Genomic DNA, 25258 nt, shown 5'->3' with positions numbered 1-25258 from the left:
GGTCTGGACCAAACGCATGGCTGTCCCTGTCACCTGGCCACTTGCCATGTGCTTTCTTCCTTGGAAGACAGCATTGCCTTTGAGGCCACTTACAGGTCCTCTTGCCTTTTCTCCACTGAAGTACAGGGTTTTGTGCTGAGCTGGATGAGGCCAAGGACTTCTCAGCTGTGTGAAAGGCCATGTCCACTGTGGGGTACAAAGATCATGTCAGAAGGATGGGAGGAGCTTCCAGATGGGGTGGGTGTCTGCCTGTTGTCACCTGGACAAACAACAAAAACAGCGCAGGCCAAACCTGGAAACTGCCCCGAGCCTGTCAAAGGATTCAGAACAGCTTCGTGTCAACTCTGGAGATAAGCAATGCACTTACCAACGAGCTAAGTTAAGTCTGAGGCCCACCGAGGAGCCTCAAAAAAAGTCTTATCAAAAAACAGGAGAGGTTGTTCTCACGAGGCTGTGGTTGTAGCACCATCTGTAAGAGCAAAAGTCCAGAAACAACCCGATAGCCAGCAGCAGAGCCTGACTGAGCACACTCTGGCCCAGCCCCACGGCTGGGCCCTACTCAGCTGGACGGGAAATGAAGGACAATCCCAGACAGCAGCAGGCAGGCTCTGGGCTGGGAGGCTAGGAAGGCCAGTGGACAGCAGTGTTTGTAGCACTGTTACGAATGGGAGGGGGCAAAATACTGTGTGTATCTATCTACAAAAAGGATAAACAATGAAAACATTTTAAATTGTTCCCCTTAGTGGTGGGAGGAAATAAAAGTGCCTTTGGACAGACTTCTCTGAGTATACCTTATTCTCTAGATTTGACTGGGAACCAAACAAGTATTTCACCTAATTATAAAACTGAGTTCTATGAAAATAGCAATCTGTATAAAATCTCTATAAATCTACTGCTAAATGGAACAAAGTAACCTAACCGTGAGTAAAACTGGTGACATAACCTCAGGAGAGGAATGATTTCAAGTGCTGTTAAAATAATCAGTTGACTGTATATTTGAGTGGGATATGCCCTAAGGACCGAACCATCTGTAAAATAGGTTAAAAAAAAAAAAAAGCTTAGACAGTAATGAGTGTTAGTTAGGATGCAGGAAAACTGGGACCCTTGTACACAGTCAGTGGGATGCAAACTTCAGCCATTCTGAAACACGATTGACAGTTCCTCAGGAAGCTGTCACAGAGTCACCACATAAACCACCGACTTGCTCCTGGGGACAAACCCCACAGAACTGAACACACGTGTCCACACAAACACTTGTACACAAATTCCCACAGCAGCACTGCTCGTAGTAGCCCAAAGTGGAGACAACACACACATCCATCAGCTGAACATTACTTGGCCTCAGAGAGGAATGAAGACTAATTTACACTTCAGTTTGGACGAGCCTTAAACACTCTGTGCTCAGAGACAGAAGCCAGAGACAAAAGGTCACGTATTACCAATGTCCCTCGACCCACGAGGAGTTATGTCTTGACAAACCTACTGTAACTTGAAAATGTCATAACTTAAAAATGCATTTAACACACCTAACCTTCAAAATTCAAAGTACAGTTTCTCTGAAGGTGTACGGCTTTCACACCTTTGTAAAACCAAAAATTGCAAGTGATTCCACTCACAGGATGTGTCCAGAAGCAGCAAATCCAGGGCTGGGCGGGGCATGGGGGACTGCAGAGCAGCTACTGCTGACCCTAGGAGCCAGCACAGCCCACACCGCAGAGGCCGTGGAGCTCTGCGCAGAAGCTGGGAGGAAACGCAGCCCTGATAGCCATTGAGGTCCCGCCACCTACCTGGGCAACTGCCCTGGAGGGCACAGCCTCGTGGTGCCCAGGGGGTCTGAGGCACAGGAGGAAGGAGTGCCCAGGAGTGAGGACACCCTCCCTGACTGCACCTGTGGCCCTCCCAGCCCCAGCTCCCATGGCTCCCGGGAGCTTTTCTGGCCTCCCTGTCCTTCTACCTCCTGCCTTGGTAGAGAGGCCAGTGGACACAGCTGTAGCCAGGGTGGGAACCTCACAAAGCGGAGTCCTGCTTAGAGGCCCAAGCGTCCTGACCATTCAGCCACGAGTGAACTGTGAACCACTGTGGCTGGCCCAGCACCTGCATTTCCCCTCTTATCTCCAATGCTGGGTCACTAGTCTGTTTTGTTCAGGGGAGTGGGAGCAAGGAAAGCTTCCTGCAGTCCAACGGAGGTGCCTGCCCCAGGTCTTGCACAACCCACCCCACTGTCTTCCCAGCAGCCTGCCTCTATTTTTTTTTTTTTTTGAGACAGAGTCTTACAATGTCACCCTCAGTAGAGTGCCATGGCCTCACAGCTTACATCAACCTCAAACTCTTGAGCTTAAACAATTCTCTTGCCTGATACTCCCAAACAGCTGGGACTACAGGTGCCCGCCACAATGCCCAGCTATTTTTTTGTTGCAGTTGTCATTGTTTTTTAGCAGGCCCAGGCTGGGTTTGAACCCGCCAGCCTCAGTGTATGTGGCCAGCGCCCTAACCACTGAGCTATGGGCGCCAAGCCATATACTGGGGAAGTGGCAGGAAGGGAGATTCATTCAGAGGGAGGGGAGGGGACAGTACTGGGAGGTACTGGCATCTGGGGACATGGCCTGGCAACTGGCCCAAGGGTGGTCTGGGGATACTACATGCAGCTTACACCAGGGCAGTGAAAGAGGGTGGGCCGATGGCTGGATACTGCCCACAGCACTTGGGAAGTACCTGTGCCATCAGAAAGGGGGAGTTTGGGTTCACTGGGCACATTTCTTGGCTGCTTAACTTCCAACAGGGTAGGCGCCTCCCAGAGCCAGCCCACTGCCCACCTGCCACACACAGGATCACACTCTGGCTTGGGCCCAGCACCTGCTGGTGGCCAGGAAGCCCCACATGGAGACATTTCAATACTTCCAGGACTCTGCATTCCTGCCTGCTGCATTCCTATGTATGCTGTGGGAGCTGCCGACATGATGGGCATTGAATGCAGAGAAGATGAGGCCAATACCTCAAGCAGATTGACTCTTACCTGGAGCCCACTGGCTGCTGGGGGTCCACCTGGGCTGCCGGTGTCCTGCTATCCTGCTGTCTGGCCTCCAGTCCCTGCTGCTGACCGGTGACCTCAGCCTCTCCCTGAGACCCATTTGCTGCATCCACCTGGGAACCTGAGGTCTGTGCCAGGCAGTTACTGGGAGTGGGGGCTTTGGGGTCCTGTCTGTCGCAGGCGTCTTCTGTGGGCAGGGGGCCCTCAGGGACAGGCCAGGCCTTGTCCTGCCTGTCAGGGCCCTTGTTGCCGGACTTGGTTAAGCCAGCTGTGTAAGAGGCACCAATGAGGCTCCCGGGGTGGCACTTCTCCCGAAGATGCTCCCCAGCATCCTCCCTGCTGTCCCCGCAGCTCCCACAGCATACACAGGAATGCAGCAGGCAGTCGCTGGCTGCGGTGCTGAGTCTGTGGGAGCTGCCCTCTGTTCCCTCAGCCACAGGCCCAGAGGGGGAAGCACCCAGGCCTGGGGTTTCCTGGGTGGTGGCAGCAGAATCCAAGGAGGTGGGCGATTTGGGATTGAAGATGACAGTGGCCGAGAGCTTCATGCCCCCTGTGCGGTGGGCGATCATCTCGGCCGTCTCGGCATCGTCTGTCCCCACCTCCCAGCCATCCAGGTAAAGCTGTGAGTCCAGGCAGCTGCAGGAGTTGGAACCCAGGAGACTGGCCACATGTGCGCCGCCATCCCCCATGTCGTTGTTGTTGTTGCTCAGGTCCTCCTTTTCAGCAGTGGGAACACTGACCTCAGCACCTCGGCTCTGGCCTCCCTGACCTCTCTTCTGGGGGTCAGGCTGGGCACCGCCTGCCCACTCAAATGGGCCTTGAGGGGACTCAGGCCTGGCAGGGGTGTCTGCTGTGTCCTCCACGTCATCCATAAAGAATACGCGGTCCTCGTTGCTGTCCACCTGTAGGTGCACTCTGCCTGGAGAGGCCTCCCCACATGGGCTGCCCTCTGCTCCCGCCCTGTGTGCGGGGGACTGGCAGGCACTGGGCGGTGACAGTAGAGAGGACATCTCGTCCCCAGCCCTGTGGACCATGCGGCTGAGCTGCTCCAGCTCCTGGTCATCATACTGCATGGAACAGGCCAGCTCTGCCTCTGTGTCTTTGGCCTTAGCTGAGCGCGGCTCCTCAGGGGGAAGGGGTGCGGAAAAGGTGGGGGCCAGGACAGTGGGCACCTGCACGTCCGCTCGGATGGGGAACTCCACATCCTGGGAAATGCAGAGGTTTCGCTCCAAAGTGTGCAGCTCCTCCTCAGTCAGCGTCTGTAGTAAATCCCTACAAGGGTTGAGATAAGAAACAAGAGTGAGGGTCCCAAAAGCCACACTAGCCCCCTTGGCCAAGAGTGGACACAGTCCCCTGAAATCTGCACCAGCAGGAAAGCAGCCACGTGTGGAAGGCTTGCACATAAATTCACATGGCACCAGAATGGTTCCTCCACCACAAAACCAAGTCTTGGAGGTGGGTCAGCAGTACTCAGGGTGGCTGACTCTGATTCTAGGTTTCCTTCTAATAATGAGATTCTGAAACCTCTCACTTAAAACAAGGAAATCCTGATTCTTTGGTATGTGCTAACTGCACAAATAAAACTCTAAGGAGTGGGAAAAAAAATACGTTGGTTTACATACAAACTTTTATCCTTCGTTCAGCAAATATTATCATGTGCCAGCTCTGTGCTAGGCACGCACGCTGAGGACACAGGAAGAAGGCAGCCGGTCCCTGCCCAGTGGAGTCGGCCTCCAGTTGGGCGAGACAGATAACGAACAGGTATCTACATGAGCAACAAATAAACCACAGTAATGACACCTGCAACAAAAGAGAACACAGGCCCGAAGGAGGGCTCCTGGCTCAGATGGGAAGGCATCCCACAGGATGTGGCACTGCAGCCCTGACCAAAGGTGCAGTTGATTTAGTAGCAAAGCCAGGGTGGGCCTGAGTGTGTCCTACCACCTGATGGCACACACTGTCCACAGGGCCCCGAGCCAGGGTGGGCCTGAGCGGGTCCTACCACCTGATGGCACATGCTGTCCACGGGTCCTACCACCTGATGGCACACACTGTCCACAGGGCCCCGAGCCAGGGTGGGCCTGAGCGGGTCCTACCACCTGATGGCACATGCTGTCCACGGGTCCTACCACCTGAAAGCACGCGCTGTCCATGGGGCCCCGAGTCATACATTAAACCATCCAGGACAGTCAAGGAACTTGTAGAAAGTGCACTTCTCGGCACCAGACAGATGGTGAATTTTCACCAGCTGAATACACTGTGTAAAAGGGACCCAGACCATAGACCAAGATACAAACACTCCCCAAGCCCCTCACTGCTGGCACCACCCTGGTCCTGATGATCAGGGCAGACTGGGGTCTCTCCTGCCTTCATTCCCTGGAGAAAATGGAAATGTGCCGGCAACACTCCCTTGTGGCAGGCTTTGTTTGCTAATACTATGCATGTGTTTTTTTTTTGCAGTTTCAGGCCGGGGCTGGGTTTGAACCTGCCACCTCGGCATATGGGCCTGGCGTCCTACTCCTTTGAGCCACAGGTGCCACTGTGTTTGTGTAGAATTGTCAGATAAAACACAGGATATCCAATTAAGTTTCAATTTCAGAAGAACAGCAAGTATGTAACTTGTAAGGGTACATATAAATACGTTTTTAGTGTATATCCTAAACAGGGGCATTTGGACACACTTATGCTGAAAAAGTATTCATTGTTTTACTGAATTTAATGGGGCTTTCTGCTGTTGTCTTGGTAGATCCAGCCATCCAATTTAGGACAATTCATCCACAATGATACACATTGTCACAGATCATTCATTCTTATGTATTTTGTTGTATAACTATACCACAGTTTATTTATTTCTCTGTCCTACACCTGATGGGTTTTGGCTGCTGTGACCTCCCCAGCCCTGGGCAACTCTCTAGAACACCTGTGCATCCTGCTGAGGGCTGAGCCACAGGGGAACCATGGCCATGTCTGCTGCACGGCCTTGACCCACAGCTCTGCTTGCCCCAGGCCCTCGTGAACATGCTACTATTAATTACTTTCTGGTGAGTGTGCAATGGTATCTTACTGTGTCTTTAAATTGCTGCAGGCTGAGGACTAATGAAGTAGGGCACCATTTTTAGTGCTCAACAGCCCCTAGGTATCCTCTACAGGAAGGGCCTGGTCAAGGCTTCTGCTGGTTTTTACTTGGGTTGTCTGCCTTTTCCTTTCCTTGGTAACTGTAAGGAGTTCTGTACATATTTTGGATGGGAGTTCTCTGTTGGGTGTGTCTTTACTAGATGTCTTCTCCGACTGTGTCCTGCCTTTTCATTCTCTTAATTTTAATGAAGTCCAGTATACTGCATTTTTCTTTATAGCTCATGCTTTCGTGTCCTGTTTAAGAAATCTTTGCAAAAAAAAAAAGAAATCTTTGCTCCAGTGTCACAAATTCTACTTGATTTTTTGCCTCTAGAAGCTCTATTATTTTACTTTTCACTCACACCTGCATTCTACATGGAATTGATTTTGTATATGATTGTAGTAGTGACCCAGACACTTACGACATCCATATGAGATATTTTTCTCATATAGGTATCTCAGCCCATTGAATGGGGAAAAAATGATCCCCTACTGCTCTATAAATCAGGGGGCCACATATGTATTGGTTGTGCCGAGACTTTATATTCTTTCTTTTTTTGTAGAGACAGAGTCTCACTTTATGGCCCTCGGTAGAGTGCCGTGGCCTCACACAGCTCACAGCAACCTCCAGCTCCTGGGCTTAAACGATTCTCTTGCCTCAGCCTCCTGAGTAGCTGGGACTACAGGCGCCCGCCACAATGCCCAGCTATTTTTTTGTTGTTGCAGTTTGGCCGGGGCCGGGTTTGAACCCGCCACCCTCCGTATATGGGGCCGGTGCCTTATCGACTGAGCCACAGGCGCCGCCCTATTCTTTCTTTTTTTATTGTTGGGGATTCATTGAGGGTACAAGAAACCAGGTTACACTGATTGCATTAGGTAAAGACCCTCTTACAATAGTGTCTTGCCCCCAAAAGGTGTGGCACACATCATAGACTTTATATTCTATTGAATGGGTCAGAAGTCCATCCTTTGGCCAGGCACAATGGTTCACGCCTCTAATCCCAGCATTCTGGGAGGCCAAGGCAGGGGGATCCCTTGAGCTCAGAAGTTTGAGAACAGCCTGAGCAAGAGCAAGACTCCGTCTCTACTAAAAATAGAAGAATTACCCAGGCATGGTGGCAGGCACCTATAGTCCCAGCTACTCCACAGCTGAGGCAGGAGGATCACTTGAACTCAGGCCACAGCATTTTACCCAGGTGACAGAGTAAGACTCTGTCTCAAGAAAAAAAAAAAAAGAGTAGAAGAGATGAGTAATGGTCTGCTTCTTGTTCTTAGCTATTCCAGGTCCCTCGAATTTCCATAGGGATTTAGAATTAGTTTGTCAATTTCTACAAAAAACAAGAGAGAAAGAATGGGAAGGAGGGAGTGAGGGAGGTGATCTTGGGAACATGCTGAATCTGTGGATAGAGATTTTTCATCTTTTGGGAATTAGGAAAATTCTTGGCCATGACTTCTTTGAATATTGCTTTGCCCACCCTCTCTGTTCTCTTCTTCTGAGATCCCAATTATATAAGTTAGACTTTTTTTTTGAGACAGATTCTCACTTTGTCACCGTTGGTAGAGTGCTGTGGCGTCTTAGCTCACAGCAACCTCAAACTCCTGGGCTTAAGTGATTCTTTTGCCTCAGCCTCCCAAGTAGCTGGGACTACAGGCGCCCACCACAACACCCGGCTATTTTTAGAGATGGGGTCTTGTTCTGGTACAGGCTGGTCTTGAGCCTGTGAGCTCAGGCAATCCACCTGCCTCAGCCTCCCAAGTGCTGGGATTACAGGCGTGTGTCACCACGCCCGGCCATAAGTGAGACATTTTGAGCATGTTGTATGTCTCTTACGCATGGTTCTGGGTTTATCGCTTTTCCCATTCTTTTTCTCTCTGTGCTTCAGCTCGGGTCCCTTCTATTGAGCTGTCCACAAGTTCACTACTTCAGTGTTCTGCTGGGTCCCATCAGCTATTAACCCATTTATTGTGTTCTTATTTCCAGATAGTGAATTTTCTTACCTTTAGAATGTCACTTGTCTCTCTCTCTCTCTCTTTTTTTTTTTTTTCAGTTTTTGGCCGGGGCTGGGTTTGAACCCACCACCTCTGGCATATGGGGCCGGCGCCCTACTCCTTTGACCACAGGTACTGCCCTACTTGTCTCTTTTTCATAGATTCCAATTCTCTGTTTAAGTTCTCTGCCCTCTTATCTGATTTTCCCCTATTTCTTTAACACATTGATCCTGTGTTCAAGTCCTTGTGTCTAATGTCTAGATCATCTGTGGTCTGCATCAATTTTCTTACTCTTCTCTTAATTATCAGTCATATTTTCTTACCTCTACTTTTTAGTGATTTTGGACTGTATGACAGATACTGGATATAAAGGACTCACAGAGGCTACAGATGATGTTTCCACCACAAGGGCCTTCCCCCTTCCTGCATTAGGCAGATGATGTCAGGGTACATTATCATATTCCCTTCCAAAATTAAGTAGGTTGGCCCTGGGCTGCAGCTTCAGTCTGGTTACTGTAGCTCTGATACTAGGACTTCCCCTCCAGTACCCATGTAGCTTCAGAACCTGTCAAATGTCTGGACTAGAAGTGTGCTTAAGGCCTGTATGTCTCCTAAGCACCCCAGATCTGCAGGGAGCCTCTCCGTGCCCTCCGGGAGGGTCTGCCTGGGATTCCCCCCTGCCCAGGTGTACTGCTTAAAGGCTCCAAATTTGTTTCACCAGCCTCTTGTATTCAGTTGCCTTTCCCCAGAGGAGAATCTCTGCCTGGGCAGCCCAAGCCCCAGACAAGCCTAGAATTGCCAGATGCTCCCCGAGGGAAAACAGCTACAGAGCCTGGCAGTCACCCCCACAAAGGTCCTCCCCTCTCTGGAATTTTGGTTCACCCAATCCTAGTATCCTCAGTTCATTTACCCTTGAGAGAAGGTGTGAAGCTGTCCAGTTACGTCTGGTATTTGACAGCAGTCATTTATTAAAATACCCTCTCACAAAATTCATCATGTCCTTTAATTATTCTACAACTGATTCAAGTTCACTTTTTCTTTCTTTTTTCAGAGACAAGGTCTTGCCCTGTCACCCAGGCTGGAGCGCAGTGGCACAATCATAACTCACCACAGCCTCCTGAGACTCTGAGACTACAGGCACATACCACCGCCCCCAGCCAGGTTTTCTATTTTGTGTAGAGATGCGGTCTTGCTCTGCTGTCCATAGAACTCCTAGCCTCAATCCAAGTTCATTTTTAAGTACTCTATTTAGGTATTTCTTTTTGGCTTTTCTTTCCCAGGGGTGATGTTCGACCTGCAATGGAGGCTGCAGCTTCTGAAGCCCTATTTGTCATCATGGGACTGCAATGGGTGACAGTGGGTAAGCCGGAGGCCCGTCCTCAGAGGCGGCTCAGGCTCACCTATAGAGCCTCACCATCCTCCATGTGTGGGGAGTACCCTCAGTGATTCTAGTTCCCCAGGGGCAGCAGGCAGGGCCAGCCTGCGGCTGCACACCTCCCACCCACACCAGCTTTGGGGATAATATTTAAAGAATGATATTAAAGAGCATCTGGGATTTCGAATTGCTCATCCTCAATAGAGAAGGCTCTGTCCCCTCGGACACAATTGGACCCGCTCCCATCCAGCCCGCAGTCCCAGGCCTCCCCACTGTGCCTGCAGAACACTCTGCTCTGGGTTGCTCAGCCCCACCTTTGTCTCCATTGTCCCTGTGGGTGGACAAGGCTGTGGGGATCACCATACACAGTCAGGGCTCTCCACCAGCCCTACACGCCCCCTCCCCTTGCCCTCCACCACACATGCCCTTCCTCACAATCTGCCCAGGGCACCCTGCTTCCTGCCCAGCTCCGGGTCATCCCTCCCATTTCCTCTCTCAGATGTCACCTCGGGGCCACGCCCTGGGGCCCACAAACCCGCCAAGGGCCACCCCGCTGAGGCACCGAGAGCTCGAAACCCCATTCTGGGTCACTTTCCATTAGACCCACACCACTTCTGACTCTACATGGGGCCGAGTTCTGTGTTCTCTGAATGCCCCAAGGGAACCTGGTCCTCGAGACCAGGAGCCGTGGTAGAACATACCCAGGGGCCCAAGGCCACGTGGCCAGGGAGTCACTCAAGGACTCCAGCCGTCAGCTGCTCCATCGTCCATGTGGCCGTAGCAGGACTCTGCCAATGCAGAGAGGCCCAGGAGAGTATCCATCCACAGGAAAAAAGGTGTAGGGTTCAATGGGGGCTTCAACGTGTCAACACAAACACACACCAGTAATGAAAGACAAAGCCACAAGCATGAGTGGCCCTGATTGAAACAGAGGTAAATTCCAGACCTCAGTGAACAAAGGGTGCACATCGGACCACGTCAGGAACTCTGCAGCTCCACCACCAGAAGCTCCCGGGGCAAGAACTCCCAGCCCCATGTGACACCCAGGTGAGGCAAAGCCAGGCTGGGCTTGACAATACCACAGGGCCATTTACAACCACAAGGAGCATTAACTTGCCAGTCCTTCCTACAGGAGGAGGGAAGACATGGAGGTGGCTGAACACTCATGCGTTACCCCTCCCCCTTTCCAGTGCCCACTCCTTCCCCATCCTCCCACCTTATTTTCCGCAGCAAGGTATAGAAGGGCCGGAACAGCTCAGACATGTCTTCCACCTTGCGGTCCAAGTTCAGGGGTCCATCTGCATAGACCACGAGGCCACTGCATTCAAGACACAAAAGTCAGTATAGTTAGGCCCCATGGTCCTCTGCATGAGGCTGAGACCCCCCCCACACTCAGACACCCATCACATCGCCGAGCCCAGCAGTCACAGGTTCACACTTCTCCTCTTGTGAATCTTAAATAAGTTTAGAAAAAGGCAATGAAAATCATACCCAGACTATACCTTCTGAAGTTGATTAGCTTCTGTTCATTGGTGGTATCATAAAATAATCATAAAAATATATCTGTACACATCAGTGTTGCAATCAGATAAATTAGCCTCATATTTGTTACTAAAATCTGCCTTCTTGAAAATAGAGAAATGGATTTGTGATTTAATTCATCTGTGCTTATAAGAATCAGACCTGAAACCATCTACTCCAGATACAGATCAGAAGCTGGAAGTGAGAAATGAGGTCCCACATGGGTCCCCTTCCCTCAGTCTGGCCGATGCTCTGTCACCCTTCCAGTTGGGAAGAGCCTCCTGCCATACCCAGGCAGAACCAGCCCTCTCTCCACAAGGTGCCCACCATGCCTCAAGAGCCCCCTCCCCGTGCAGCGTGGCTCGACGTCCACTAAAAGACTAGTCATGCTCTGGTAGCCCCCCCCCCACAGGCCACACCACGTCCACCCTTGGCAGCAGCCCCACCACATGCTGTACAGCCCTGCTCAGCTCTGACTGAGCCTCAATCATCTGCATCTGGACCCGTCTCTCCCAGAGAGCGTCCATCCCTGAATGCGCCACCTGTCCCCATTTTCCTTATCTGGGAACAGGCCGCATGAGCTCATCTGCTTACATGGATGCTGCCAGAATCTCTCTCTGCAAGTGTGACAAGGTCTTACTGCCAGGGCCAGGCACAGTCTCCTTATCTTACATGTGCAGTTCAGTGAGAAAAACTGACAGAACTGAACAAAGGAACTGTTCTTCCCTAAAATTGGTTGGATTCCATGTGCAAAAAGAAAGATTCAGAAGTCACAGGAAAACCTAAGCAGAGCCCTCTCCTGGGGCAGGAGGGTGGTGACAGGAGGCCACAGGCCCCGGACCAGAAGGCTCAGTGGGGCAGCAGGGGCTGTCCTCAGCATGTGGGAGACATAGTGGCCAGGTCCAGCCTTAGGTTCTGTGTGGTTTGTTTCACGGTTCTCACATGAGCTGACTGCTCTGACTGACTGGACAGTTTCCCAGATGGAACCTTGACTTCAGGGTAAGTCAGGTGCAATCAGGACTGAAAACTGCGGAGGTTGGTGAACCCCTGTCTTGGCCTCCTGGGGACATCTTCTTTCAGAAAGCTGGGAGAAGGCTGGGGCCTGACTCTGCCAGCCCCTCCTCCGAGAAGCCCTCCATGACCCTGGGCAGAGCTCCCTCCACTGCTGCACTTGGGAACTTGGGATTCAGCCTGGTTGTGACCCACTGACCCCGTGTCTGCCCCACTGGACACCTTGCTCCTTGCCTGCACTTGGCAGCAGTGTGGCCCAGTGAGGCTCATCTGTCCTGTCCATGCAGGGAGAAGGCCCGCCTCCTTGTGTGGCCCGGCACAGCGTTGGGGATGAGGCCCACCCATGAGTGATGTTGGACTGAAGCCCCAGAGAAAAATCCATTAATTATTAAAATGGAGGATCAGCACACAGATCTCCATGGCTGCCATGCTCACTTCCTCTTGTGACCCTAGGACATCCCAGAAGAACTGGGGAAATCACTGACATCTGGAGGAAGATGATTTGCCAGTTTGGCAAGACCGTCCTCCAAAGGCTCTCCATCTTATTTTGTATGGAAAGAGATCTACTCACAGTGCGTCCAGCCTGATGAAGAATCTCTTGGTTTAAACAATTGGAATGGAAACCATAAGCATACAAATGCCAATTACCAAGAGCTAAGTCACCTGCTTGCTAATTATGCTCGCAGCTCAAGGCTTCCTGGCATCAAGAATCACTGCAAGCCTCAGGATTTTTCTCTTAAGCAAATATATATATATATACATATATATTTGTGTGTGTGTGTGTGTGTGTGTGTGTGTGTTTTTGGCCGGGGCTGGGTTTGAACCCACCACCTCCAGCATATGGGACCGGCACCCTACTCCTTGAGCCACAGGCGCCACCCATCTTAAAGCAAATATTAAAGAGAAAACAAAGACACAATTAACTTTATTGTCGCTATCTTTTACCAAATAGGATTTAATCTATACTAACTTGGTGGGAAACTCTGCCAATGAACAACTTTATTGTCTCAAATAATCCAGCCTCGTCTGCAAGTGCAGGTAAGTGACCTTTACTGCTCTCTGCTCAGCAACCTCCAAGATTAACAGCACCAGGCAGAGGATCACGTATTGATTCAAATATTTCCCCATCATATCCTCAGGTGAAAAAAAAAACCATTCTTAACATCTATCTGATGGCTTTACAATAAATTATTTACAAAAAATGATTGCATATACACAGTGTTTGTGCCAAAATACATTTATGGCTTTAAAAACGTCAGTGGCAGGCTGGGCACAGTGGCTCACACCTGTAAGCCTAGCATTCTGCGAGGCCAAGGCAGGTGGACGGCCTGAGCTCAGGAGTTTGAGACCATCTAAAAATAGATGGGCATTGCAGTGGGCACCTGTGTCCCAGCTACTTGGGAGGTTGAGGTAAGGGGATCACTTAAGCCCAAGAGTTTGAGGTTGCTGTGAGCTATGATGCCACTGCCCTCTACTCAGGGTGACAAAGTGAGACTCTGTTTCAAAACACAAACAACAACAAAAAAAGTCAGTGAGGGGCGGCACCTGTGGCTCAAGGAGTAGGGTGCCGGTCCCATATGCCGGAGGTGGTGGGTTCAAACCCAGCCCCGGCCAAAAAAACCAAAAAAAAAAAAAAGTCAGTGGAAATGTCCATGCAGGTCCCTTACTCATTTTTTCCTTCTCTCCTTCTCTTTCTTTCTTCCTTTTTTTTTTTTTCTTTTTTGAGACAGAATCTCACTGTCTCACCCTCGGTAGAGTGCTATGAAGTCACAGCTCACAGCAACCTTTAACTCTTGGGCTCAAGTGATTCTCTTACCTCAGCCTCCCAAGTAGTTGGGACTACAGGCACCTACGGCAATACCCGGCTCTTCTCCCCTTCTCTTTCAATCTTGTTTTTAAATTTTCGTTGTTTTCCTTCTATTGAATTCTTTGAGCTCCTCATATATGCTGGATATTAATACCTGATTAGATGTATGGCTTGCAAATATTTCCTCGCCATCCACATGTCGTCCCTGCATCCTGATAACAGTTTCTTTTGTCGTGCAGACGCTTTTTAGTTTGATGTGATCCCACTTGTCTATAGCTGCTTCTGTTGCCAGCACTTTTTAGGTCAAATCCAAAAAAATTATCACCCACACCAATGTTGTGTGGTTTTCCCTCTGTCGTCTTCTTTCAATTTTGGATCTTTTGATCTTACACATCAGTGTTTAATCCATTTTGAATTCTTTTGTATATGGTGTGATGGTCTTGGTTTCACTCTTCCACATGTGGAAATCCAGTTTTCCCAGCACCATTTATGGAAGAGGCTGTCCTTGTCTTCCTGGCATCCTTGTCAAGTTTCATCTGGGGTCACATGTGGGTTCTCTCTTCTTCCCATTTGTTGATGTGTTTATGTTTCTCTCCCAGTTCCATGATTTTTAATTACTACAGCTTTGTAATATAGTTTAAAATCAGGTCATGTGATACTACCAGTTTTGTACTTTTTGCTCATAATTGCCATGGCTATTTGTGGGTTTTCTACAGTACCATGTGAATTTTAGGGCTGTACTTTCTATCTCCATCAAAAATGATACTGGAATTTTTTTTTTTTTTTTGAGACAGAGTCTCAGTACATTGCCCTCAGTAGAGTGCAGTGGCGTCACAGTTCTCAAACTCTTGGGGTTAAGCAATTCTCTTGCCTCAGCCTCTCAAGTAGCTGGGACTACAGGCGCCCATGACAACGCCCGGCTATTTTTTTTTTTTTCTTGCGTTTGTTATTGTTGTTCAGCTGGCCCAGGCTGGATTCGAACCTGCCGCCCTTGGTGCACGTGGCCAGTGCCGTAACCACTGTGCTATGGGTGCCGAGCTGATACTGGAATTTTTAGTAGGGTTTGTATTGAATCTGTAGATCTCTTTTGGTAATGTGGACATTTTAATAATATTAATTCTTCCAGTGCATGAACATGGGATGTCTTTCCATTTATTTCTGTCTTCTTCAATTTATTTCATCAATGTTTTATACTTTTCAGTGTATGGGTTTTTCACCTCCTTGGTTAAATTTATTCTTAAGCACTTTATTTTACTCTGTAGCTATTATGAATGCACTTATTCTCTTGATTTCTTTTTTGGATACTTTGTTGTTGGTATATAGAAATGTTACTGATTTTAGTATATTGATTTTGTATCCTACAATTTCACTATATTCACTTAGTAGTTCTAACATGTTTTTTTTGGTAGAATCAGTCAGATTTCCATATATAAGATCATGTCACCAAAAGTAATAATTCGACGTCTTTTTCTATTTATATGCCTTTTAGTTCTTTCTCCTCCCTAATTGCTCGGGAAAGAGCAATACTACATTGAACAGAAATGGTGAGAGTAGGCATCTTTGTCTTGTTACAGATCTTAGAGGAAAGGCATTCAATTTTTCACCACTGAACATAATGTTAGCTGTGGGCTTCTCATAAATGACTTTTATTGTATTGAGGTACATTCCTCCTTTTTTTTTTTTAATTTTTACTTTACTTTTTTTTTTTATTGTTGGGGATTCATTGAGGGTACAAGAAACTAGGTAACACTGATTGCATTTGTTAGGTAAAGTCCCTCTTACAATCATATCTTGCCCCCAAAAGGGGGGGCACACACCAAGCCCCCATGTTCCTCCTTTTTTAATTTTCACTCAGTGGTAGGCTTGAAGGTGTTGCATGCCTTGTACACCTTGTAATTTAATAGGAATTTTTTTTTTTATCTTAAAAGAATGTTGATTTTTGTTAAATGCTTTCTCTGCATCTAATGAAATAAATGATCACATGGCATTTGTCTTTCATTCTGTTAATGTAATGTACCACATTTATTGATTTGCCTATGTTGAGCCATCATTGCATCCCAGAGATAAAGATATTTCTCAAAAGAAGACATACAGGTTGGGAGCACTGGCTCACACCTGTGATCCCAGCACTCTGGGACGCCAGGTGGGAGGATCTCTTGAGCTCAGGAGTTGGAGACCAGCCTAAGCAAGAGCAAGATCCAGTCTCTACTAACACAGAAAAACTAGTTGGGCACTGTGGCGGGCACCTGAAGTCCCAGCTACTCGGGAGGCTGAGGCAAGAGGATTGTTCAAGCCCAACAGTTTGAGGTTGCTGTGAGCTATAATGCCAAGGCACTCTACCCAGGGTGACGGAGTAAGACTCTGTCTCACACAAACAAAAAAAAAGACATACAAATAGCCAACAAATACATGAGAAAATGCTCAACATGACTAATCATTAGGGAAATGCAAATTAAAACCAATATAAGATATCATTTCTCACGTGTCAGAATATGTTTTATCAAAAATATGAAATGTAAGTATTGGCAAGGATGCGGAGAAAAGGGAACCCCTGTGTACTGTTGGTAGAAATGTAAGTTGATATAGCCATTATGGAAAACAGTATGGAGGTTCCTCAAAAAACTAAAACCAGAATTACCACATGATCCAGCAATCCCACTTTTGGATGTTTACCCACAAGATCTGAAATTAGCTTGTGGAAGGGGTGTCTGCACTCCCATGTTCACTGTAGCATTATTCACCATCACCAACTTACAGAATTAACCCAAGTGCCCATTAAGAGATGAATGGATGAAGAAAATTGGCACATATACACAATGGAATACTATTCAGTCTTTTAACAGAAGGAGATTCTGGCTTGGCGCCTGTAGCACAGTGCTTACAGTGCCAGCCACATACACCCTGGCTGGTGGGTTCAAACCCAGCCCAGGCCAGCTAAACAATGATAACTGCAACAAAAAAATAGCTGGGCATTGTGGCGGGTGCCTGTAGTTCCAGCTACTCGGGAGGCTGAGGCAAGAGAATCGCTTAAGCCCAAGAGTTTGAGGTTGCTGTGAGCTATGACGCCACAGCACTCTACCAAAGGCGACAGAATGAGACTGTCTCAAAAAAAAAAAAAAGTAAATTCTGACACCCATGACAACATAGATGGAACTGTACAGCATTATGCTAAATGAAATAAGCCAGGTTCAGAGAGATGAGTATTACTGCTTTTACTCGTGGAATCTAAAACAATTGAACTTATAGAAGAAAACAGAATAGTGGTCACAGAGGCTGGGCAGTGCGGGAAATGGAGAGAACACAGTCAAAGGGTGTAAAATCTCAGGAAGAAGAAGCTTTTTCTCTTTTCTGAGTTCTATTGCACCGTGTGGTGAATATAGTTAATAATAGACTGTCATACATTTCCCTATTACTAAGAGAATAAATCCGAAATGTTCTCACCACAAAAAATGTTAAGCATTTCAGGTGACAGATATGTTAACCAGCTTGATTTAATTATTCCACATTGGATTCATAAATTTTAACATCATGTTGTACCTTGTAAATTTATACAATTGTAAATCGTTAATTTACAATTAAAAAAAGAAAAAACTCTCTCACAGCAATATCCAGACTGGTATTTGAGCAAACATGGCCTAAGCAAGGTGACAAGCAAAATTAACCATGCCAGGGCTCAACTTCTGGTTTTTCATGTGGTTATCCAACTGCCCAGCAACATTTGTTGAAGAGGCTATTTTTTCCTTATTGAATGGTCTTTGAACCCTTGTCAAAGACTATTTGACCAGAGATGTATGGATTTATTTCCAGCCCATCAATTCTGTTCCATTGGTCTATACATCTATCTTTATGCCAGTACCATACTGTTTTGATTTGTAGGTAAGTTTTGAAATCAGGATGTGTGAGTCCTCCAACTTTGTTTTTCTTTTTTGATATTGCTTTGGCTATTCAGGGCCCATTAGAGTTCCACATGAATTTAAGGAATACCTTTTCCATTTTCTGCAAAAAAAGAAAAAAAAATGCCAGTGGAATTTTCACAGGGATTCCATTGAATGGGCATAGTACCATCCTGATTATATTAAGTCTTCCAATCTATGAATATGCTATCTCTTTCCATTTAATTGGGTCTTTTAAAATTGTTTTCAGCAATGCTTTATAGTTTTAGCATTCATGACTTTTCACCTCCTTGGTTGAATTTATTCCTAGTTGTTTCACTCTTTGGAATATTATTTCTTTCTTTTTTTATTTTTAAAGACAGAGTCTCACTTTATAGCCCTCAGTAGAATGCCATGGAGTCACAGTTCACAGCAACCTCCAACTCCTGGGCTTAGGCGATTCTCTTGCCTCAGCCTCCCGAGTAGCTGGAACCACAGGGGTCCCCCACAATGCCCGGCTATTTTTTTCTTTCGGTTTGGCTGGGGCTGGGTTTGGACCCGCCACCCTCAGTATATGGGGCTGGTGCCCTACCCACTGAGCCACAGGCACCGCCCTGGAATATTATTTCAAATCTTATTTAAAATAATATTTAATTACATACAAAGGAATATTAATCTTAAAAAGGCAGGAAATTCTGACACATGGATGAACATTGAAAACACAGTGTAAAGTGAAATGAGCCAGTCACAAAAGGACAAATCCTGTAGGGTCCCTGAGTAGTAAAAAGGGGGTTTAACTAGTGAGGAGAAAAGGGTTCAGTGTGTGATGGGGACAGAGTTTCAGTTTGGGATGGTGAAAAGGAGATGGATGGTGGTGATGGTTGTACAACACGTGAATGTACTGAATGCCACTGAATTGTGTACTCAAGAAAGGATTTAAATGGTCAGTTTTATATTATGCATATTTTGCCACACAAAAAAGGACATTAATTTCTATTTACAAAAATTTTACCCATTATATATTAAGACATTTTGTAAAACACAGACATTGTTTTGATAATTTTTATACTTGATACACAAGGAATTTTTTTGCATGGCATTAGAAATTTTTCTTCAACACTATTTAAATGGCTACAGCATCATTTTTCATCAATCCCCTAATTTTGGATATCCATCCTCCCTCAAATCTTTATGGTTACAGTAACACTTAACCAACAGTCTTTGTTAATAAATATCTGTGCCCTGTCAGACCAACTCAACAAAGTCCTGCAAAGTCCACTGTGCTGCCACAGGCCGGGCACTGGGGGCACCGCGGGCACCGCGGGAATAAAGGTGTGAGCAGCCCGCCTGCAGGCGCTGACCTTCGGAGACAGCGCCAGTACAAACCCCAGTCGGGGAATGATGGGAACAGGCAGGTCTACAGGGACGGCCCGAGGTCAGCGGCCTGCTAGGGCCGGGCAGGATTAAGGATTACTAGGGATGGATGTGAAGACCAAGGGGTGAGAGGCATCTCTGTGGGGTAACGAAAATGTGAAATTAGTGGTAACTCTGGGTGCCTACCGAAACCCACGGAATGGCACACTTCAGACGGTGAGTCGTAGGGCAGAGAGTAGATCGCGCAGCCTGTGGCGGAGAGGGTTGAGGGAGCAGCGAAGCGGGAGGCGGGGCGGGGGTGACAGGGGCGGGGCCCGGTGGTGGGCGGGGCCCGGTGGTGGGCGGGGCCTGAGCTGACTTGGGCGGGGCTCGGTGTCGGGGTAGGGAAGCAGGGGTCTGGAGAGGGCGGGGTAAGGCGGGGCGAGGTGGGGCGGGCTCGGGAGCAGGTCCTGACTGGAACCTCGGAGGCTCCGGGCAGGGGTGAGTGACACGCCTCCTATTTGGCAGGTGGGCCAGGGGCTACCAAGGAGGATGCCGACCGGACAGACCCATGGCCCACGTGAGCAGCTCTGGCGGGGTCGGACTAGGCGCGGGTGGGAGAGCAAGATGGGGAAGAGTCGCGGTGAAGCTGGAGGGGCTGGGGGCGGGGCCTCCTCAGCACAGGTCAAGTCTGGGCCCTGCCCCAAGCTAGGGGCAGGGGGAGCTGTGAGTGTAGACAGCGCCTAGCCCAGGCGAGGAACATCACCAAGGCCTGGTGGGGTCCCGGGCTGGCGCCAGTGACCACATCCACAGGGGAGTGCGGGGGGGCGGGGCTGGGAAGTCCTAAAAGTACAACCAGGTTGTGGAGGAGTCTCTAAACCTGGTGGATACACTCCCCCTGAACGCACGTCCCTACCAGGGGCGCGGGGACATCAGGGTCACTCTGGCTCCATCCCCACTGTCCCCACCAGCTTGTATGTGAAGACCAAACTCGCTAGCCTTTTCTGGCCGTCAGGCCACAGCCACCCATTGCCCCTTCCTGGGCAGAGCCTCCCTGTGTTCTCAGGCACTGGCTTTGACCCAAAAGCTGGACTTGAACCTGCCACCTCCAGTTGCTGGCCTGGAAGCCCCTCAAAACTGGTAGGGCCTGGCACACCACGAGTGCTGGCAGACATGGTTATTGTTCTGTGACACTGTTTACTGAGGGGCCTTTGGGGGGCCCAGGACACTCACATCACAATCTCGATCCTGTAGGGTGGGCAAGCCTGCCTGGGTCTCTATTTTTGCACAAGTACCTGTGAGGTGCCCAGAGTGCCCCAATCCCCAGCTCTAGTGCCTGTCTGGCTCCCATACTGCTTCAGGAGGTTTACTTCTGCAGGCTGCTCTGGGGACCCCTCCGCAGCCTCCAGCTCCTGTCTCCCAGGGGGTCCTGAGTGAGGCACCCCCAGCAGCCAGAACACTGCACAGCAACTGCTCATCTGTCCACCTGTCATCTCCCTCATGTGCGCTGCAGCATCCCTGGGTACACAGCAGACACTCAATACATGCTCCTGAGGGAATACCGAAAGGAGTAAGTCTTGGGCCCCACACTGGGTAGCTGTGTTCTCTCCCTGTCGGGCCCACAGTGGCTACTGTAAACAATGTGGGGTGGGGAGGGGGAGAGAGAGAGGTCAACAACCTGGGCTGCAGCAGCTGCAGGGCAGTGGTTCTGCTACAGCCTGGGGCACCTCAGGAGTCCCAAGAGCCAGACCTGCTCCCTCCTTCCTACTCCTTCCTACCCCTCATCATGTGAGATGGGGCTTTTTTTTTTTTTTTTGTAGAGACAGAGTCTCACTTTATTGCCCTTGGGTAGAGTGCTGTGGCGTCACACGGCTCACAGCAACCTCTACTCTTGGGCTTACGTGATTCTCTTGCCTCAGCCTCCCCAGCAGCTGGGACTACAGGCGCCCGCCACAACGCCCGGCTATTTTTTTATTGCAGTTTGGCCAGGGCTGGGTTTGAACCCACCGCCCTTGGCATATGGGGCCGGCGCCCTACTCACTGAGCCACAGGCGCCGCCCGGCTTTTTTTTTTTTTTTTTATTTGAGACAAAAGTCTCACTATGTCACCCTTGGTAGAGTGCTGTGGCATCACAGCTCACAGCAACCTCAAACTCTTGGGCTTAAGGGATTCTCTTGCCTCAGCCTCCCAAGTAGCTGGAGTACAGGAGCCTGCCACAATGTCTGGCTATTTTTGTTGTTGTAGTTATTGTTGCTTAGTAGGCCCGCCTGGGTTTGAACCTACCAGCCCTGGTGTATGTGGCCGGCGCCCTAGCTGCTGACCTACAGGTGCCGAGCCCAGACTGGGCTTGTTTTCCAGGTCTTCTTTCTAGCCTGAGCCCGAGTGGACCCCATGTTGGTCCCTCCAGGACAGACTCTGGGGACAAAGCCCCTGCCAGCAGGTTGAGGCCCCCCAGCTTGAGGGTCTCCCCTGTTGGGCTGGCCACGTACACTGTGGACATGGCTGGGCTGGCGGCCAGTAGGCAGACCAAGAGGTGGGCAGACATGGAACCAAGCCATGACACAGGTGTAGAAGTCCAACAACAGCAGATCTGGGGTGGCCTGACACCCCACCCACTGCAGCTTCCACCTCAAAGCTGGTATGCTGCCTCTGAGGCTAAGGCCCTCCCTCCCTGCCAGGGACCTGCACACCCCAGGATGGAGTTTTTGGGGGAAACTGGCCAGGAATCAAGATGAGGATAAGATGCCAACTATTGCTCCTGGGAAATGTTTAAAAAGATCAGAATTTTGGTGTTTCCTGAAGGTGGTATCCAAACCTCAGACCTGCAAGTGGTGCTGGGAGGAAGGGGTGCCAGCCCTCAAAGGAAAGGCTCACAGACCCCTGCTGCCTAAGTAAAGCCCTGACTCCCAGCAGCTTTGCTGTTTTGATCTTTTTTTTTACACAGTCTCACTTTGTCACTCTTGGTAGAGTGATGTGGCATCACAGCTCACAGCAACCTCAAACTCTTGGGCTCATGCGATTCTTTTTCTTCAGCCTGGCTGGGACTTCAGGTGCACGCCACAATGCCCAGCTATTTTTAGAGATGGGGTCTCGCTCTGGCTCAGGCTGTTCTCAAACCCGTGAACTCAGGCAATCCACCCACCTAGGCCTCCCAGAGTGCAAGAAGCCACCATGTGTTAGAAGCTGGGCCTGCTGTTTTGTTTTTTAAACAAAACGAAGAGTAAGGACTAAAACCCTCCATCGTCTTCTTCAAAATGAGTTTGGCCACAGAGTGATACTTCCTGGTAAGAAACCAACATCACAAAATCCTGTGGCCACCTGAAGGGTGCTCTGTGCACCAGGACGCACTCCTCCAAGCCACCTTCATGCTGGCACCAGGGACATCCCAGATGAAGGTAAATCATAACGAATACCAGTATTATAGCTCAGTCTCGCTTTGCTGTTGGCTGACTCTGAAAGGAGTGAGCACTGAGCTGTCAGAGGGGTTCTGGCAAAGCCTGAACCAGAAGGCTTCCAGAGATACTCTCGACACACCTTACCCTCAAGTCTGCTGTGAGACACAGGTGAGCAGACTGCCAGGGCATGTCTGGACTCCCTCCACCCTGCTCCCAGGGTCCCAACTCCTGCCTGCAGCACTTGACTTGTCCCTGCAGTTGAAGGAAGCACCTCTGTCCTCCACTGGCCCAGAAGGCTGGCCTGTCCAGTGGCACTGCCCCCACACTCCCTCCAGGGCAGCCCGTTTCCTTTGGGCAGGGTCTATGCTCACCCCAGCACAGTGCTGTGTGTACCTCTGTTCTGGGTGCCGTGGGCCTTCAGCAGGGCCTCTCCATGGCCTGATCCTGGACTGGTATTAGCCTCTGTGCCTACCCCACACTTTCCCCAGCCACTTCACACCCGAAAGCCCACCAGTCTGCTCCACCAAGCTCTTCATGGTCCATTCACTCCCTCTCCTCTCTCAATGGCCACTCACCTGGCAGGAGGGAAGGGTGTCCCTGCCTGGAGTCAGGCTGTGGCTGCACATCAGTGATACACCTGGGCTCTAACTTGGCCCCAGAAGCTCAGAGATGCTTTATAAGTGTCCCTACCACTGTGCCCCTCAGTGTGTTTAAGGCCTAAAATTCCACACGCTGTCTTGACATCTTTGAGCCCCAAAACCTACTTCTGAGATGCTCCCTCCCCACAGGTATGCCCCCATTCCCACCAAACCAGCTGCACCCATCTGGTCTTCAGTCTAATGGGCTCCACCTCCTTGCCAGCCCTCAGAAATATTCAAGCAGACCTATCATGTCCTCCTGCGGAAGCCAGGAGCACCTCCTCCCCTTGTTACTACAAAGCCTGCCTCCCACAGCCACTGAGCAGTCACTCTGTTCCTCAGTGCACCCCATGTGGTGCACCCTGTATGGCCCTGCATGGTCCACGAGCTGTGATTCTATGACTAAAAAGTTGCTGCCCATCTCCCTTGTCCAGGGGTATGGTTGGCCGTCCACACTGTTTAAGGCGGGAGGCCCCTCCCTTGCCAACAAGGTGCATAGGACATACGCAGAATGCCTGGCTCCTCACCTGCCGAGGACCGACGGCAGACCTGCTGGCACCTGGTCTGGGCAGCCAGGCAGCACCTGTCCAGGTGTGAGCACCATGCACCAGCACCCAGCAGGGACCTGGTGCCAGACCTGACAGTTGTCCCAGCGGGAGGGGCACTCACCACACGATGGCCAGCCTTGGGATGGTGAACATGAGGGCCGGCTCGTAGTCGTCAATCATGTCTTGGGTCAGGTACCCGAAGTCCAGGGCCCTGTCCAAGGGGGAGAGAGTGAGCAGGGCAAGACTGGCCCACCCACATCCTCGGTTCTGACCAGAGCTGGGTAGGGGACAACATGCTCAGGCCGTGCCTGTGGCCATGCTCAGCAGACACATCCAAAGGCCGACTCGTGTCTCACACAAGCTCAGGGCTGGTGCTAGCAGGAAACCCACGCTCTGCTCTGATGCCCCGGGCAAGGTGGCCGAAGTTCAGCCTGCCCAGCTCTCCATCTGCCTGTCCCACCTCTGCCCCAGGAAGTAGGGGATGGGTACAATGAGTGGGACAGCTGTGACGTCCAACAAAAATAGAAAGATAATGCAATCAATGCCTTTCCCTACCCAAGAAATAGAAACAACTCAAGTGTTAAGAATAAACACGGAACAAAAACACTACCCCCCAAATTTAAGACTTCCCTGAGAAACTGGATGTATTTTCATGCCCTAGGTGTGTGTAGGCCTCCACACATGATGAGCAGGCCTGCTGGCATAATTGGTGTTCAAAATAAAAATATCTTCAGCCATCTTATTTTTTGGCAATTTGAAATATCTCTGAAAGCATGAACAGTAAATATTCCATCTTTAAAAAATAAACTCATGATGTGACATCAAGCAGTTCGAAAACATACCAAACACCATAATGCTAGTCAAATCACAGAAAAACTCAACATTAAATCTTAAGCCCAAAATCCATCCAGAAAAGGTGACTTTAATAACCATAAAGGCCTGATAACAATATTGATGATTCACCCACACAAAACTTGGTCCAGCAGACACGAAACCCAGCAAGAACCCCATCCTGCCTGATAGAATTGAGGAGGTTAGTAAAGTGAGGGGTGAGGAGAGAGGAGGTGAAGAAGGAGGGAGTGAGGCGTGAGGGGTGAGAAGGTGAGGAGTGAGGGGTGATAAGGTGAGGGATGAGGAGGTGAAGGGGTGAGGAGTAAGAAGGTGAGGGGTGAGGAGTGAGCAGTGAAGGTGTGAAGGGTGAGGAGGTAAAGGGTGAGGAGCGAGGAGGTGGGGGGTAAAGGGGTGAAGAGGTGAGGGGGTGAGGGATGAAGAGGTGAAGGGGTGAGGATATGAGGGGTGAGGGGGTGAGGGATGAGGAGGTGAGGGGCTGAGGAGTGAGGAGGTGAGGGGTAAGGGATGAGGAGATAAGGGATGAAGGGTGAGGGGAGAGGGGTGAAGAGGTGAAAGGTGTAGGTGAAGGGGTGAGGAGGTAAGGGGTGAGTGGGTAAGGGATGAGGAGGTGAGAGGTGAGAAGTGAGGGGGTGAGGAGGTGAGGCATGAGGAGATGAGGGATGAGGAAGTAAGAGGTGGGGGGTAAGGAGGTGAGGGATGAGGAAGTGTGGGGTGAGGGGCTGAGGAGTGAGAAGGTGAGTGGTGAGGGGTGATGG

General features: G+C 49.7%; 1 protein-coding gene across 10 annotated transcripts in view; it reads right to left on the bottom strand.

Annotated features, from left to right (window-relative positions):
• ZFYVE28 (zinc finger FYVE-type containing 28) overlaps positions 1–25258 on the bottom strand; it is a 97430-nt gene that overhangs the window by 9099 nt on the left and 63073 nt on the right. For 8 of the 10 annotated variants that reach the window (XM_053577986.1, XM_053577993.1, XM_053577987.1 and 5 more), the window contains 3 exons: positions 23773–23862; positions 10723–10824; positions 3014–4300 (listed from right to left, as the gene is read on the bottom strand). In XM_053577986.1, the coding sequence (XP_053433961.1) occupies positions 3014–4300; positions 10723–10824; positions 23773–23862 (1479 nt within the window). The remainder of the gene's footprint in view (positions 1–3013; positions 4301–10722; positions 10825–23772; positions 23863–25258) is intronic. The other 2 variants (XM_053577990.1, XM_053577991.1) reach the window with 1 other exon arrangement.

The sequence above is a fragment of the Nycticebus coucang genome, chromosome 23 (genome assembly GCF_027406575.1).
Source record: "Nycticebus coucang isolate mNycCou1 chromosome 23, mNycCou1.pri, whole genome shotgun sequence".
Taxonomy (NCBI): Eukaryota; Metazoa; Chordata; class Mammalia; order Primates; family Lorisidae; genus Nycticebus; species Nycticebus coucang.
This window is presented reverse-complemented; position numbering and strand designations above follow the sequence as displayed.